General features: G+C 37.5%; 2 protein-coding genes across 2 annotated transcripts; both read left to right on the plus strand.

Annotated features, from left to right (window-relative positions):
• Positions 1–9,936: 9,936 nt before the first annotated feature.
• On the plus strand, positions 9,937–10,866 carry LOC311185545 (olfactory receptor 6C4-like; the record flags this gene model as incomplete). Its single annotated transcript, XM_084256167.1, has 1 exon — positions 9,937–10,866. The coding sequence occupies one exon, from the start codon at positions 9,937–9,939 to the stop codon at positions 10,864–10,866; it is 930 nt and encodes a 309-aa protein (XP_084112293.1).
• A 4,169-nt stretch (positions 10,867–15,035) lies between these two features.
• LOC311184982 (olfactory receptor 2AP1) lies at positions 15,036–15,965 on the plus strand (the record flags this gene model as incomplete). The annotated part of the gene is made up of 1 exon (XM_084255317.1): positions 15,036–15,965. One exon carries the CDS (start codon positions 15,036–15,038, stop codon positions 15,963–15,965), a length of 930 nt encoding a protein of 309 aa, XP_084111443.1.
• Between the last annotated feature and the right edge of the window lie 2,540 nt (positions 15,966–18,505).

Raw genomic sequence — 18,505 nt, forward strand, 5'->3', positions numbered from 1 at the left:
GGGATTATTGATATTTTTGAGGCTAAGATCAATTAAATTTATATCTGAACAACTCATGGATGCCATTCATGAATTTGCCAAAGAAATAGTTTCTCCCTATTCTGTAGGTTTATTAATCTTTCTCTTCTAATCCAAACTGCCAAATCGAGTTACTTATTTCTCCTTCTTTTAAGTTTCTTTTATTCATAATGGTTTCTTTAATAAAGGCATGTTCTAGAGATAAGATTCCCCAAATTCTCAATGTCGTCAAGGGAACTACAAATAAATAAATTTGTATTTCTGGTCATACAGCATTCTCATGGTATGGACTATAAATGCTCAGAAACTATTTCTCACTTCTTGTGAATACTTTGATATCTCAGTTGTACATGGGCCAAGTTTCTTCACCAAAATTTGAAAAGTGTGGACTCGATATATTTCTTTCTCATTTCAAAATGTCTGTTTTTCAGGAATGAGTAGAAGGGAGTAACTTCAAAATCAATAAAGATAACTATAGTCTTTCTTTTAAACCAATTCATTCACAGAAATATTTCTACTGAGCTTTCTGGAGATTATTGGGTACACTGCATTCTGAAGTCTGATATGGCTATGGAAGGCAAAGAGGAAGCCTTTCAAATACTGGCTGTATCTACTGATGTTACCATGCATGTGAATTAAGTTGAATACAGTGAGAAGGGGATGCTTCGTCCTGGTATCTCCCCCCCACCAAAAAAAAAAAAAAACTATTCTAATCCCAGGAAATTCCTCATTACAGATGTATTATTCAATTTAAAGCATAAATATGCCTGGGGTGAGTAGCATAAACATGATTATCCGTTTCTACAACATTAGGTGAATTTATTTTCCGGATCTCCTATAGCACTGATGGTCAATTTTCCCAAAAGTAGTTATTTAGAGACTGAGGAAAGAGCTGGAATGGACGAGGTATCCTTGGAAAACAAAGAAATACATTAGAAGGGGCACACTTCCTAATGGGTGAGTGGAAATCAGGAAACGCAAGAAAAGAATTCCTGAGACTCTCTCTTAATGATCTAGGGCAGGAGTGGGGTAGGAAACATGGAAATAAGAGCTAGAGAACTTGAGTTCTTTTTTAGACTTTGTTCCAAACAAGCCTAATGGCCGCTGACCCGCAAAGCTCTATCTTCAAAGTTAAGAAATCAGCCAAAATGACCTTTAGCTAGCTTTGTCATCTCTGTTCCTTTGGAGCAGTTCAAAGAAAAAAAAAAATGACCAACCAAGAGAGCATAAAGGAGATTTCTTATAAACTTGTGGAAGTATTCTCAGGTAATTCAACATGATGAAAGAAGTGTGTCCTGAGACAACCCAGAAGATGATGTTGTAAAGGCAGAACTGGACACAGGGCAGGTTCTCTGATCCCATGCAGACCGGGTAAAGGAGGAGTCAGAGTCCTCAGTGGTTTTTTGCAGGTCTTTTATTGGGGTTCACCAGGCATATGTCAGGCAGGGGTGCTGGGGGGCCGGGAGGCTGGCAGGCCTCCCAGCCCCCAGCAAATCCTCACTCTATCTGGGCTCTCTGGCGTTCTCTGCTTCTCGGCTTCTCTCTCGGCTTCTGCTTTGGCTTCTGCTGCTGCTGGCGTCCCCGTGACACCGCCCTTAAAAGCACAGTCTCAGCCCAGGTGAATCTCATCTACCTATGCCCACACCCTATTCCAGGTGTCCGCCATCAGGCATGCATTCAGGACCTCTAGGATCCATCATCTATCCTGATGGCGGGAGGGCAGAAAAGCCTGACATTTTTCCTTACCCTACAGATGTGAAAGCTCTGGTGACTGAGAACACAAAAGTGAATATTCCAAGGAGCATTCTCTGAATTAAGAGATTGGAGCAGGGAATCACACTGGAAAATACTTGATATTTTCTATTTTTCTGTTCACAAACACAGATATTTCCCTGGCACTATTACTCAAGGAGTCTCTTTAGTAGGGAGTTAAAACCACATTACTTGCAATAATAAGAATCTGTAGTAAGAGATCTCTGGCTAGCATTCTGGGGAAGCTCAGCACTGGGACCCCAATTACTGCTCATCTAGCAATCAATCACCACTCTGAAAGCGCTCTTCACTAACAGGTAACAAAGGAAATTAAACCTTAGGTTAGCCAACATTTTCACCTCACTCTGCTGCTGACAGTCTCTAATGTCTCTCTTATTTTTACGCACAGACCAGGTCACAGTCAGGAATTGGTGATGAAAAATCACACTGCAATAATATTTATCCAGGAAGACTTACAGATGATCCAAATCTACAAGTTCTGCTTTTGATCTTTTTGTTGCTTACCTTTTTGTTGAGCGTTGTCTGGAATCTGATCATCACTCTCACTCTAGTGGATTCTCACCTTAAAACACCCAAGTATTTCTTCCTCCGAAATTTCTCCATCTTGGAAGTCTCATCTACAACTGTCTGAATTCTTCTACACAATGGCATCTGGAGACAATACTGTCACCTACAATGCATGTGCAACTCAATTGTTTTGTGTTATTTTCTGGGTGTGACTGAGTTTTTTCTCCTGGCTGCCATGTCCTATGACCGTGTAGAGTAACAGATTGTCAGGCTTTTCTGCCCTCACACCATTAGCGTTGATGATGGATCCCTGCAGTCCTGAATGCATGCCTGATGGCGGGCACCTGGTGTTGGGTGTGGGCATGCATAGGTGGGTACACCTGGGCTGAGAGACTGGGCTCATAAGGATGGCGTCATGGGGACACCAGAGAAACAGAGCCAGCAGGAGAACAAGCAAGAGAGTGGATGGAACCAGCAGAGAAGCAGAGACCACAAGACAACACCAGAGAACTCGGTAAAGAGTGAAGATTCACCAAGAGCTGGGAGGCCTGCCAGCCTCCTGGCCCCCCAGCACTCCTGCCTTCTGTGTACCTGGTAAACTCAATAAAAGCCTTAAAAAGTCACGAAGGGCTCCAGGACTCTCTCTCCTTTACCTGTCTGCATAGGGTCACAGAGATCCTGCTCTGGCCCTTCCTGCCACTACAGACCACTACATGGTCATCTTTAAGCCCCTGCACTACAGCACCATCGTGAGCAACAGGATGTGCATCCAGTTCCTTATCAGCTGCTACGGTTATAGTCTCCATACAATTCCCACCCCACTTGTTTTGATCCTACTCCCTCCTCTCCCACCACCCATAGTATGTCTCTGGTTTATAGTTGCTTGTTGATTTTGATTTTTACTTTACGATAATTAGGTTTTTAGAAGATGTGGTACATATACACAGTGGAATATTACTCAGCAATCAAAAAGGATAAACTCATGCAATTTGCAGCAACATGAATGGAGCTGGAAGGGATCATGCGCAGTGAAATAAGCCAGATAAAAACATAAAAATACCAGATGGTCTCACTCATAGCAGGAATTTAGAAAACCTAAATAAGGGACCAGGAAAAAACCTAATTATAATAAAAATGAGTAAAATCTTATGGTTTTTGTCTTGCTTTATCAGGCCTATATCACAAAGCATAATACCTCTAAGTCCACCCATGTTGTTTCAAATGGTAAGATTTCATCTTTTATTGCTGTATAGTATTCCACTGTGTGTGTGTGTGTGTGTGTGTGCCATATCTTTATCCATTCATCTGGCAGTGGGCACTTAGGTTGTTTCTATCACATGCTTACTGTAAAAAATGCTGCAATAAACATTGGGGAGGCATATATCTTTTTGAATTGATATGTTTGTATTTTTCAGGTAAATATCCATAAACATGATAAATGGATCATAAGGAGTTTTATTTTAGATTTTTTAAGGAGCCATCACAAAATTTCTTTTTAATCTTTGTGCTGTATTCTCAATAGGTTAAGACTCCAAGAAATAAAAGTTAAAAAAGAAAGCTCTTAATTCATTCTCTCAAAAGTTATCTTGCAGACAAAATTCATCTATCCCCATCTTATCAAGGATCCTTGATCAGTGTGACTTTCCTTTTGTCATCTCACCATCCTTAAACTCTGGTATTAGCAATTCTTTCTGTTTGAGACATGATCATTATGTAAATGGTAAGGTGAGGGAAAGAGCATATAATACAAGATTGTTATGAAGGTAAATAGGTATATATTTAAATTAAATTGTAAGGTATATAGTTAAAGTTCATAATGCCTTTTAGGTGCTGAAAATAGTAAAACCATATGTAAAATAAAATAGGTAAAAAGACAGAGAGAGAAAATATTTGTCTACTCCTTGCCTCCATGTTCCTGACGCATGATCAAATGGCCCCACTTTATTAATGGCAGTTAAGTATGTTACCTGAGTGCCACACAGTTTTCCCTGCTCCCATCATATAATAGAAGCACTGGCTCAATCCCAAATGTATCATTTGCATCATAAAAAATTTACCATACCAGTAAAAGATGTTAATAATAGAGAAACTGGACATAGGGTACCTGGGAACTAGAGAGTTCCCATTATATCATCTTAACCTCTCTGTTAATCTAAAACTGTTCTAAACAATAAAACTTATTTTTAAAAAAATAAAAATTAAACACTTGGATTCAGCAGCAAAGATTTTCTTTAAATCTATTGCAATCATATTTTATGTTTGAAGGCTGGATTATTTCTGTTGATGTTTGAATCAAAATAAGGAAGCATGGAAGCTTTCCCTCAACTACTTAGTATTTTAAATGCAAGTTTTAATCAGTGAAGTTAGGCAGGAAAATAAATAAAAGTTATAAGTATTGAAAAGGATGAATCAAAAGATCATTATTGACCGATAATATTGTATATAAGTACACATATATGCACATATATATAGTATACAATACAGTTATAAATCTATATTAAACATATATACATATAAGGGTCACAGACAAACGCAGGTATAAAAAGTCTCCCTTTTTCGTTGTTTCTGTAAAAAACCCTAGATTCCTGAGGCTCTTCACATGCCCTGGGAATTAGATCTATAGTCATTTATCTAGCTAATTACTCTAATCCAAAAATACAGTAATATTTCTCTTATCTCCCCCAGAGAGTCAAATGGTTACAATCATAGACAGTCCCTGGGTGAAACCCCAAGGTGCCAGGAAGACTAGGACTATCTCCCTAAGTATCTATATTTCAAGAAGGAATAAGCCTCAAAAACTTGGGGACATCTCTAAAATGTAAAAGTTAAGACACACAAGGGCCTATCTAGCTCTTGGAGAAATTTACATACCTAGTGGCTAAAGTAGCCATTAGACTAAGATCTTTTCTGGAAGGGAGGGGACAGCTGCTCTTTCCCCTTATAAACAGAGAAGAATCGTTTTCCTTGCCCCTTTCCTGAGGGAGTACTAGGTCTCTGACCCGGCTCTCATCACATCATCCCAGTGGTAAGACTTAGAGCAAGAGGGATCCAATACATTTATTATTTACTAAGGGTGATTAATAAGAATTTGTTTCTGATCTATAACATTTCATGCACACATTCAAGATCAAACTAATAGAGATAAATATTAAAAATCAGATAGAAGTAGAGTTTTAATAACTTAGTTTCCATTTAAAGTTACTGTTTACATCAACATACAAAAATAAAAGGTGTTATCTATATGTCAAAAATAAATCAGTAGAATATGAAACTGAAAAAGATAACATTTTAAATGTCAGTTATGATTAAATATATGTAAGACTTCTTGGAGTAAAATATAAAATTTTATTTGGAGACATTTAAAAATCTAAAAAGATGAGTAGATGTACCACATTTATGGTCTATAAGACACAGTGTCTTAAAGATATCACTTTTCACAAGTTTTTTATAGATTCAATGCAATCTCAATAAAAATCCCATTTGATATTTTTTGCTAATGTTGACCAACAATATTTCTAGTGAGTTGCAAAGAACCAAAAGGAGAATAACGAAATGAGGGAATTACTCTACCAGAGGTGAATAATTATTCTAAAACTTTGCTAATATATTATCTCTGGGGGAGATTCCTGTATATATTATATTCTGGGGGAGATAATATAGTGCTGATACAGGAATACACAACTAAACCAATTTGCATTAAAATTAAGAATCTTTTCATCAAAAAACATCACAAAGAGTGAAAAATAGAAGATAGTGCAACTCAGACAACCCAAAAAGTAATTATATTCAGAATCTATAAAGAAATATATCAATAACAAAAAGACTGATAATACAATAAAAAAGAAATGAACAAGAAACTTGAGCAGGAATCTCAAAAAAGAAATATACAGATGGCCAATAGAGATAAAGAATATTCCTCACCTATACTCGTAATCACAGAAAAGAAAATTAAGAACATATGTGTTCTGCTTTATAGCCATCAAAGAGGTAAACATTAACAATCTGAACCATCAGAGGGAGAGGCTATGGAGCAGAGAGTAATTGAATACACCGGGAATTATGACATAAGAAATGATTCAACCACTTTGAAATCAGTTTGCCGCTAATGTTATTGACACATACCCAATAACCCAGCAATTCAACTTCTGGATAGATTTCATAAACAAAATTTCAGACAAGAGTCAGTATAGGTGTACATCTTACTATTTCCCCCAAATGAGAAAGCTTTCCATCAACTGAATGAATAGACAAATTGTGATAAGTCCATACGATGGAATACTGTAACAATTATGAAGGAGTTGCAGCTGCAAGCAACACCACAGATGAATATTAAACGTAAAACTGAATAAAGGAAGCAAGGTATGAAAGAATGCATGCAAGGTAATCCCATTTTTATAAAGTTTAAAAGAAGTCAATAATAAACTATATTAAGGACCCATACTTAAAGTGGGAAAATTATAAATATAAGCAATTGAATCTAGTGAAAATTTCTCTTTTGTAAGTGCAGATTAAAATATAATCTGGTTCAAAAGACTTCTATGATGACTAAATAATTCAATGCATGTAACAGACTGTTCCTGCTTTTAAAAAAAATAGAAAGCACTTAATAAGCATTATTTATGTAAGTCGTACTCCTTGATTTTTCAGTAAATGTTCTTGGTGGAAGTATTGTTATTGATTTTATATATATAGAGAGAGAGAGATCAATATTTAATGAAATGTTAAATCATTTGCTCTGTAATACAAAAGGATCATGAGGAATCATTAATGTGTCTTGTATCTAAGGGAAAATAAGTCAATTAATTATAGCATAAGGGCATAATGTTGAAAAACACAATCTTTATTTTCTACTTATTAACAAGTTCCAATGACAATTGACAGGTTATTTGCAACATGCACCTTGTGATTTACTTTCAAAGATGTGAGAACTGAGAGCTTTCACTACAGACTATTTTCTCTGCACCAGTTTTTATTTGCTATTGTTTTCTACATGGCTACTCATAATTGAAAAACTTCTGATTCAATGCCATCTTTCTAGTTCATAACTCCTACCTAAAAGCAGAACAGACACAAATGGAACACGAGGCTAAGCTGAAGAGAGTTAGGTTCTAAGAACGAGCATGGTCTTTTAAAACTTCTGAGAATGCAAATCTCTATCCAAAGCAAAGCTTTTAACAGCAAGTCTTTTTTTCCCTTTTCATTATGATCTTTGTACTTTCATTCTTACAATACCAAATAATGGGTAATATGAGATAATATATGTTTATATTTGGAGGTGGCTGGTGGAAGGGTGATTTAATCTTAATTTGGGAGGTGGTTTGATTGCTCATGAACTTGCAAGTACTATATATTCAGTCACCTACTCTCCTACAAATATAACAATTCAGAATTGTGTTGCTTCTAGAAAAATAATTTATGGAATATTTTTAGAATGTGGAGCTCTTCAATAATTCTCAAATCACGTCACCAATGCAGCAACAGATATCCATGATGACCAAGTGATCATTTTTCTAACCATCTTCAAGGGTCTTACCCCACTGCTCTCAGCTTCTCAGACTCTTAGGCAAGGCAGTAGCTAATTCTCTTATTGCACTTTTAATTTAGTCTGTCTGTGTTCACAATTTGCATACAAAATTGTCAACAATTGATGTTCATGTTTCCTCCCGAGCTTGCATCTACAGTACACCTTTAGCTTCTTCAGGAAGCTGATCCCAGCTTCCTGCTCTCAAAAGATTAGATACAATCTGTGTCATAGTTCACTCTTGCTAACTGAGAATCTACCTAAAAGTCCATATCCTGGCTTCTAAGGATAGGAACATATTCTCGCACCCATCAGGAAACAGGGAATTTTCAATTTTATAAGTCCTCTATTTTATTGAGATCACTCCTATTTTTAAAAAATTCTTTGGTTTGCTTTTTAGCTCCTCTTCAGTAAAATTTGTTCTAATAGGAAGAGAACAACTCACTTCTTATTTTAGATAAGAAAGATTGGGTTCTTCTATGAAAAGAACATGGCAGGATGTGGTCAAATAGCATATAGAAAATACCCTAATGTACTACTATTGTAGTCTCCCATAAGACACCTCCCCTTTGAGTCCTCTTTTAGAATCAATAACAGACAACACAGTGATTCAGACTGCGAAGAATCTGAGGACTTCATGATTCCAGCTTCCAAAATCACTGAGGTTATATTCTGTGGACATGGACCATGAAATTATACAATTGTGAAAAGCTAGAAGAGCAAAGCTACTGTTAAAGATCACAGGTGAGTCCAACCAGGAAAGTGACAGACACAGAAAATCAAGTCAAGGCTTAAACTTACCTTGTTCCTTAGAATTCATATATGGTTGTCCTAGGAAGAGTATCAACGACACCTGAGAATATAGATCTTCCTCAACTACAATGGGGTTACATTTTGGTAAACCCATTGTTTGAAAATATTACATCAAAAATTCATTTAATATAGCTCATCTACCAAACATCATACTTAACCCAGACTACCTTAGCATGCTCAGAACTCTTTCACACCATTGTAAAGTCAAAATATAAGTAAAGTCATTGTAAGTCATGGGTTTTCCATGATTTTTCTAACTGCACACGCAAGTTACAGATGTCCTCTGCTACAGACATCTCCATAGTAAGATAAGGCCACCATTAGATGGTAAAAAAAATATATTACTGGCAAAATTTCCTTTCTTGTGGACCAAGAGTTTATCTAGAAAGGGCAGCTCTATGCAACAGTACTGGAGTCAATTTCCTACACTATGTTCTAAGAAAATAGTGAAAACACAAGTGTGAGGTTATAACTAATTAACAGATGCCATTCAGAGGCTTCAAATCATTAACCAAAATCCATTCTGAGAGCTATGCCCTGTGATCGTCACTATATCAGTTCCTAGTGGTGTGTCAAATCAGTACCCAGACAATTCTGAATATGGCCAAGAATCACGGGGCTTAGTACTTATTAATACTATTTAGTGACAGCTGAGCCCTGGCCATAGGAAAAGGCTGCTAGTATAAAGTGAGAGTACTGAAACAGTCGTAGGATCCTAAAGGCCAAATAGACATTCATCTTGAGAAATATGAGTAACAAAAAGTCAATTTTAGATTTGGGGCCTACAGCATTGTCTGATTGGGAGAATTTTCACAGGACACCTAAAGAGGAAACCAGGAATTTAGACTATGAAGGAGTTGAAGATCGTGTATGTGATCTTCATATGTGGTGAAATATCAGGAAATATAGGAAGGACACAGAAGGAAGCTTCCTACCCAGAACACAGAAATAGAAATAGTAAATGAAGTCAGAAAAAGATTTAAATATGTGAAATTTATAAAAATCTCATATGAAGTGACAGGTAAAGGCAGGGTAGTTCTTGGTGACATATCTTTGCTAAGAATCCAAGAATAGGTCAACAAGGAGAAATGAACGGGCTTTATGAATAATCCACTAGCACAGAAGACCTGGGACTTCTAAAGAACCAGCCCCTTCCAATTGGACACTGGTTTCTCCAACTGAATAAAGGGTGATAGTAGGACCTGATTGTGCTGGGTTGCAATTAACTTCATTACTCCTACCCTGGAAACCTGGTTCTCATCACCAACCTTTTCTTTTTCCTTTAGATCTACTGAAGGTCAACAATGAAAAACAGGACCGCATTTACCGAGTTTATCTTGCAGGGTCTCACAAATCAACCTGAACTCCAAGTGGTGATATTCATCTTTCTGTTCCTTGCCTACCTGCTAAGTGTCCTAGGGAACCTAACCATCATCATACTGACTCTGGTAGACCCCCAACTTAAGACTCCTATGTATTTCTTCCTCCGGAATTTCTCCTTCTTAGAAGTTTCTTTCACATCCATTTTTATCCCCAGACTTTTGACCAGCTTGGTAACAGGAAATAAAGTCATCAGCTTTGCTGGCTGCTTGACTCAGTATTTTTTTGCTATTATGCTTGGGGGGACAGAGTTTTACCTCCTGGCTTCTATGTCCTATGACCGCTACGTGGCCATCTGCAAACCCCTACACTACCTGACCATCATGAGCAGCCGGGTCTGCATACTACTCGTGTTCTGCTCCTGGCTGGGGGGACTCCTATCCATCTTACCCCCCTTCATCATGGTGAGACAGATAGATTTCTGTGCCTCCAATGTGTTGAATCAATATTACTGTGACTTTAGACCCTTCCTAAAGATCGCCTGTTCAGACACACAACTCCTAGAATTAGTAGTCATCTTCATAGCTCTTTTGACTCTGGTGGTTACCCTGGTGCTAGTGACACTTTCCTACATATACATTATCAGGACTATCCTGAGGATCCCTTCTGCTCAGCAAAGGACCAAGGCATTTTCCACTTGTTCCTCCCACATGATCGTCATCTCCCTCTCTTATGGCAGCTGCATCTTCTTGTACATTAACCCATCACCAAAGAAAGAAGGTAACTTTGACAAGGAAATATCTTTGCTCATGACTTCAATTAGCCCCTTGTTGAACCCCTTTATTTATACTTTAAGGAATCAACAGGTGAAGCAAGCATTTAAGAACACAGTACAAAAAATTATAAAGTTTTAATCATCCAAATATACTATTTTCAATCAATAGAATTTTAATTAACAAATATTTTAATAAAGATATTAATTGTCTGCTATGTTTTAAGTGATATGCTGGGCATTAATAATGGGAATATAAAAAGCATGGTTTCAAATTCCTAACAATCAACCTAGAGAAATATAAAATCAAAAAAGATCTATAAAGAGCTGATGAAACTCAACAAAAACAAAGTAAACAACTCAGTCAAAAATGGGCAGAAGAGCTAAAAAGACACTTCTCCAAAGCGGAAATGCAAATGGCCAACAAGCATATGAATAAATGGTCAACATCACTCATAATCAGGGAAATGCAAATCAAAACCACAATGAGATACCATCTTACACCAGTAAGAATGGCACATATTAAAAAAAAAAAAAACTAGCAACAACAAATTTGATGAGGATATGGAGAAAAGGGAACTCTGCTACACTGCTGGTGGGAATGTGAACTGGTCCACCCTCTATGGAAAGCTGCGTGGAGTTTCTTCAAACTACTAAAAATGGAGCTTCCAGATGATCCAGCAATTCCACTCTTAGGTATCTACCCAAATGACACAAAAACATTAATTCAAAAGGACACCTGCACACCTATGTTTATTGCAGCTCTATTTACAATAGCTAAGCTATGGAAACAACCCAAATGCCCAAAAATAGAGGACTGGATCAAGAAGCTGTGGTACATATACACAATGGGATATTACTCAGTAATCCAAAAGGATAAACTTATGCAATTCGCAGCAACATGAATGGAGCTGGAAGGGATTGCGTTCAGCAAAATAAGCCAGAAAGACAAAGAAAAATACCAGAAAATATCAGATAGTTTGATTTATAGGAGGAATGTAGAGGAACCAAATAAGGGATCAGGGAAAAAAATAATAAAGTAAAAATAAAAATCAACAGGCATCCATAGAGCAGAGACATTCTGTGGGGGAGGAAGAGGGACAGGGATCAGGATAGGGGTAGTAAGAGCACAAGGGACTATGGTGATGCTGCCCAGGTGAATTGTGGTAGGAATTTCATGGGAAATCTTACATTGTACAAAAATGAAGGATGATGTAATAAATATATATATAAAAAATAAAAATAATAAAAATTTTTTTAAAGTTACGGCTTCAAAAATAACAGCCTTCCATCAGCCACATTTACTTCAGCCATTTCCTTATCACACAATCTAGGTACTTTTTAAATTTTAGGAGGCAGCATAACTTTTTAAATAATTCATTATGAAATAATTTCCTCAATGAATATCCTCCTGAGCAGATTTCCACCTCTAGTTTTCCTCTTCTTATTTTTGCTGATCCTTGTTCCCAAATTTGCAGCCTAGACTGACTGACTCCCCAATGAGTCACTCAACTTTCTTCTTTTGCTATCCTTTCCTCTAAAGAAAAATGAATCCTTAGGGGGGAAATTCTCTAAACTAAGTGTTTACTTAGCATGCTGTGTGTTTACTTAGCATCTGCTAGCGTCAAATGTTTTCTAGTGGTGAGATGGACTTTCTTCTCTATAAACAAATTTATATTTATATATATATAAAGTACATGTATATATATATAATGTGTGTTTGTATATATTACATACTTGTTAATTTTTTTCACAGTATAGGATTTCTTCCCTCAGATATAAATAAACTGTAAAGGTACAACGAAACTATTGCCAAATACAGTTTTATAGTCATTTCTTCACTAGAAAGTGAAAATGAGAACTATTTCTGGGACACATACCATGTTGTAGGTGCTATCTACACCCTCACCAATTATGATTCTATTTAATGGGCCATTTGGTCCCCACTGTACAGAACAGCAAAGTGAGATTGAGAAAGGCTAAGATTCTTGCGTCATTCACGATGGAGTTGATGGTTGTGTTGCGTTGGGTCAGACCACATTCTGAGCTCCATCACTGTTGTGAGAATTAGATGAAATGATGGATGAGGAAGACATTTGTAAGATAGTTTGTGTAAGCAATATTTTGTTCCTAATTCTGGCAATTTGTTTCCAAGACAAACACTGGTTTTACCAGCGCTTTTTTTTCTACTGAGAAATAGGTAAGGCAAATGTGTGTTTGGAGAGCCAAGAATGGCCCCCACCCCAGGTAATGCATACATATCCTGACGATTTCTTCACTGCCTTAAGCTGGAAATTTGTGATTTCTCAGAGGTAACTCTCAGGCCAAGATGGGTGGCCTGCCCGATCTGGCCACTCCCCTTCTGTTCTCCATCTCATGTCTGTATGTGCGCGCCAAAGAATGAAAATCACTGCTTCCTGTCTCCAGCCAGGGTCTATAACTGGCTAATTTCACCAGACTAGAAATGTTTATAAAATGTGGCTTTTCCAGACCTCAGGACCTGCAAATGGTTCCACTTAAGCTGCTGGCCCAAGACCAAGTCCACCTATGGCCGCATCCGGACAAGGCTGGTGCCAGGCCTCCATACTCCTTCCCCCCAGCGCCAAGGTGCTCCTGCAAGCCCCCCCCCACCACCACCACCACCTCCAAGTTAATCTCTCTGGACCTTCGTCCCCAGGTAAATATTTAGTTTGTTCCCAAAGTTGTCAACAAAGGACATTCATTAGCCTGCTTCAAACAAGAATCCCCAGAGCAACTGGAGCTTCTTCGCTCAGTTGATTTCCCTGTGCGCATTCTCAGTGGGGCGAGTGTAGCCTGCGGCGCTCTGGGTAGGTATAACCCGGGCTGAGCGGGGAGTTCATGTTCTGCCTCCTCAGCTCATCAGCCTCATTTCTCCTGAAAAGAAAAATCCAGGACTATTCTCTCATTTCAAGCCCTTCTTTTCACCTCCTATTTATTGGCTCTGCTGTAAAAAGACAGGATAGCCAAAAACTGATTCAACTCCAGTATGAATTGGTGAAAGAACAGAAATAAGCCAGTTTCCACAAAACGATAAGGGGCAAACTACTTCTTATCAAGAGAAGCCGTGGGTGTTTTTGTTATCTCTATGAAGTACAGTGAGAACGTGGTGGCAGATAACGTAGAAAATGCAATAAATTTTATATTATTTCATAATTATGTGGCCTCACAACTTTTATTTACTAAAAATATTTAGGACTAAAATCCCACTATAATCCTTTGGATAATCAAGTGAGAAAGGATGCTCCTAGTTTACAGCTGCACGAATTTTAGTCTCCGTGGTTGTGAAGCCTGAAACTGAAGCAGACGAGAATACCCAGCCACTCCCTGAAGATGCCAGGTTGGTAACCAGGAGAAAATGGACATCTGAGCTTTGTCAATTTTTCTTGATAGTAGATTCCAATTATGCACTGCAACCCATTAGTGGGTTATAGGAACTTTTTTTTTTATTTTAAGTAGAATAAATTAAGTTTTAAAAAATCAGAGCACAGGTTATAAAGTATTCTGTAGAATTTCTGTTTAAGTTATATATATATATTTGCCAGAAAATGTAGAATGTAAAATGTAGAAATGTTACAAATGCTTGACAGCTGCTGCATGTTTAGAAAACAATAGAAAAAGTCTTGATAATATGCTCCCATAAAGTGTGACTCTGAGCTCACAAATTAGTAGACTCGAATGTCCTGGAAGTGCTTAATTCTGAAGTCCCTTGAAGACCTTGGGTCATAGTTTCATGTGCTTTCCCCACAAAACTTTCTATACTCACATGTACAAAATGATTTACACATGGTTCAGTGGCTTCTTTTTTACATGAAAAATTCAATATAGGAATTGATAGATCCCCAGTTAAGAACTCCTACCTTATTCTCAAGTTTCTAAATTTCTTCTGAAATACAGTTGAATCTCCTATCCTTATGGAAAAGCAAAATTTTGAAAACTCTAAGAAGCTATCACCATTAATTTATATGGAAAAAAATTTTACATTCTAAGACCAAAAATAAAAACCTACAAAATCATACCAAATAAGAACATTCTACCTTTGGATAGTGGGGGAAACCTACACCATCTGGGGAAATAATAACAAGAGTTTTTCTTTTCAGGGCAAATGGGGCTGGAAGGATCCAGAGCTACACAAATGGGCAACTGACCCAAGTTATGTCATCAATGGAAAAGTTTATGTTCCATTTCCTTTCGCCCTCTTCAGATTTCGCCTGTCCACTTCAGAGTACCTCTTTCTTACTCAGCTTTTACTACTATCTCTTCTTTACTCTGAGACTCCCATTTTCGTCAATAATGAAAAATAAAACTATGTTGACTGAGTTTATCCTGCTGGGTCTAACAGATGCCCCTGAACTCCAGGGGGTGGTTTTCTCCTTTTTGTTCCTTAGCTACATTCTCAGCATCATGGGAAATATGACCATCCTCATCCTCACCTTGCTGGACTCCCACCTTCAGACTCCCATGTATTTCTTTCTTCGGAACTTCTCCTTCTTAGAAATCTCCTTCACAAACATCTTCATCCCGAGAGCCCTGATCAGCATCACAACAGGGAATAAGACTATCAGTTTTGCTGGCTGCTTCACTCAGTATTTCTTTGCTATATTCCTTGGGTCCACGGAATTTTATCTTCTGGCAGCCATGTCCTATGATCGTTATGTGGCCATTTGTAAACCCCTGCACTACACCACCATCATGAGCAACAGGGTCTGTATCCGGCTGGTCCTTTGTTCTTGGGTGGCCGGATTAATGGTTATTGTACCACCAATCACTATGATGAGTCAGCAGGACTTTTGTGCATCCAACAAGCTGAACCATTTTTTCTGTGACTATGAACCCCTTCGCGAACTCTCCTGTTCAGACACAAGACTTATAGAGAAGGTTGTCTTTCTTGTGGCTTCTGTGACCCTGGTGGTCACTCTGTTGTTGGTGATTCTGTCCTACACATTCATCATCAAGACTATTCTAAAACTTCCCTCTGCCCAGCAAAGGTCAAAAGCCTTTTCCACTTGTTCTTCCCACATGATTGTCATCTCCCTCTCTTATGGAAGCTGCCTCTTCATTTATATTAAACCCTCAGCAAAAGATGGGAGCACATTTAACAAGGGTGTAGCTCTACTCATTACTTCAGTTGCACCTTTGTTAAACCCCTTCATTTACACACTAAGGAACCAACAGGTGAAACAAGCCTTCAAGGATACCATCAAAAAACTTGTGAATCTTTAAGTAATTCAAATTAAATGAATGAGTCATTACTATGTCAGTCACTAGACTGACAGAGTCAAACTCCAGGTCAGTGAGAGCGTTTTGGAAATAAATAAATTGCATCCTGTTCAGTGGTAATATAAGGAAGGGATTAGGATTTTATAAATAAAAAAGCAATTCCATCTAAGAGTCAATAAATGTTCAGAAAGGATGCCATTGAAACTGTGTCTTAAGGATAAGTCAAGCAGGTAAAAATAAAGGAAGAGGAATTAAGGGAGAAAGGCAATGGTAGAAGCACAAAATTTCAATCCAACAGGACTGAGTCATAAATTTCAGTGAAATAAAAAGGGAAAAGGAGAAAGTTGTGGAAACTATAAATTTAGTTTCAAATTAAGTTAAATCCCACTGTAAATAAATTAAATGGCCGTAATGTCAAGGCACCTGGATTTAGAAGCAAGCAATGAACTCAGCAATCCTTACCATGTAGATGGTAACTGATGCTATGGGAACAGAGGAGGTCATGCATAGAACCCAGCATAGAAGAAACTCAAATATCAAATTTTAAGCAAACTTCCAAAATGTAAAGAGGTAGAAGGGCTGATAAGAAAGGTGATAGATCTGTAGAATTCAGAGGAAGAGAATATCTTACAATATGGCCGTGTGAAATGCTGCAGAGAGCAACTGATATGAAGAATAAAAGTATGAATACTGACAATTAGAGTGCTGATGGGCTCAGTCGTTTTCAGGAAATTGGCAGTGGAGTAGGAAGAAGTCAGAGTGAAGTGGATACTAGTGTGTGGGAGCCAAAATGTTAGGGAGTGTTTGAATGAAATTTCAAGAGTGGAGGAATGTAAAAACAACATTCAAGTTATGTTCCGTCTGGTTTCTCGTTACTATATGTATAATTTCTGACAGCTAGCATATAGAGGTAATGGTTATAGTGGTAAAATTTGTATTCACCTTTGGTCTGTAAGATCTAGAAGTGCGGGGATACTATCTCCTTAATCATAATTCCATCTACAATGCCAAGCAATGGCAGGTGCTCAGTGATTCCTTGCTAAATGCATGCAGTTCTAATGTGTGGCTAGATGGACAAATGACGGGGGGGCGCGCAGAAGTGAATTTTTTTTTAAGTGAAGAAATTTAATCAGGTGGGGGTTTTTATACCGAGAACAATGAATTAGCAAATTGTGCCTCATAGAGGGGTTCTTAAATCCACCTGGAAATTCCACCCTATTTTACAAATGAAGAAACTGAAACTTAAAGAGATGAAATCACTTGTATGAGGTCACACAGCTGAGGGACTCAGCAAGAATTATAACAAAATCTGCTAGTACCAGAGTTTAATTGCTAAACTGAGCAACACAACCTCTGACTGATTTTTAGTTTCACGTTTCTAAATGTTTCTAATTATTTGAAGTAGCCTTGGTTTTCCTACTTTTTCTAAGCTCTCAGCAAGCTTTGGTTAGAAGCCTTAGGCCATGAATCTCCTTGGGAAATTGAAAGCATACAAAACCCATGTTATTCTGACTATGAAGCCCGTATTATTCCGTCTATGTCTCCTAGCTCCCCTTCCATGCCCACATCGCTTCTGAGCAACGTATCATTTATTTTTTTCTCTTTAAGAGGGAACATAAAAGCCTCAAGAGCATGAGACCTGAGAAAATAGTGTTTTTCCTCTACCTTTATCCCCAGTAAACTTCCATTGATGATTAAGTTATGAACAAGGAGATTCAGATCCACTCTTAACTGTGTTGCTTCCTCCCTCTTCATCTTCTTTCTGAATGTAGATCAGTGGCTTGGGGCCAGATATGAGGATCGGTATTAGCTCATCTTTGAAGGTTTGGGAGAACTCACTAGTGAAACTATCTGGGCCTGGACTTTTGTTTTTGGGGAGACATTGATGACTGTTTCAATTTCCTTGCTTTTAATTGTTCTGTTTAGGTTTTCTGTCAATGTTTCTTCCTGATTTCTAAGAATGTCTACTGCTCTTCTATGTTATTCAACTTACTAGCATACATGTTCATAGAAATCTTATCATTCTCTGAACTTCTGAGATGTCTGCTGCAACTTCTTTTTTATTTCTGGTTCTATTCATTGGATTTTCCCAATGAATAGATGTATTCTTTATGATCCTAGCTAGATGTTTGTCTCTTGTTTATTTTTTCAAAAAAACATTTTTTGTTGTCGTTAACCTTTTGGACTATATGTTTTATTTCTATTTTATTTATTTTGTTCTCATTTTTATTATATCCTTCCTGCTAGTGACTTTTGGATTTGTTTGTTTATCTTTTTCAAGTTCCTTTAGGTGAGAGATAATGTTATTTAGTTAAAGTCTCTTTGTTTCTTGATGTGGCCTGTTTTGTGATCAGCTGTGTCCTCATTTTTATTTGTTTTGAGGTATTTTTTTTTCATTTCTTCTTTGACTTCTTCATTAACCCAGTAGTCATTCAGTAATGTGTTGTTCAGTCTTCTCACATTAAAGGTTTTTTTCGGCTTTCTTTTGTGGTTGATTTCTATTTTGATAGACCTAGTATGAACATCATGCTAAAAAGAAAGAG

The sequence above is a fragment of the Talpa europaea genome (assembly GCF_964194135.1).
Source record: "Talpa europaea genome assembly, chromosome: 15".
Classification (NCBI taxonomy): Eukaryota; Metazoa; Chordata; class Mammalia; order Eulipotyphla; family Talpidae; genus Talpa; species Talpa europaea.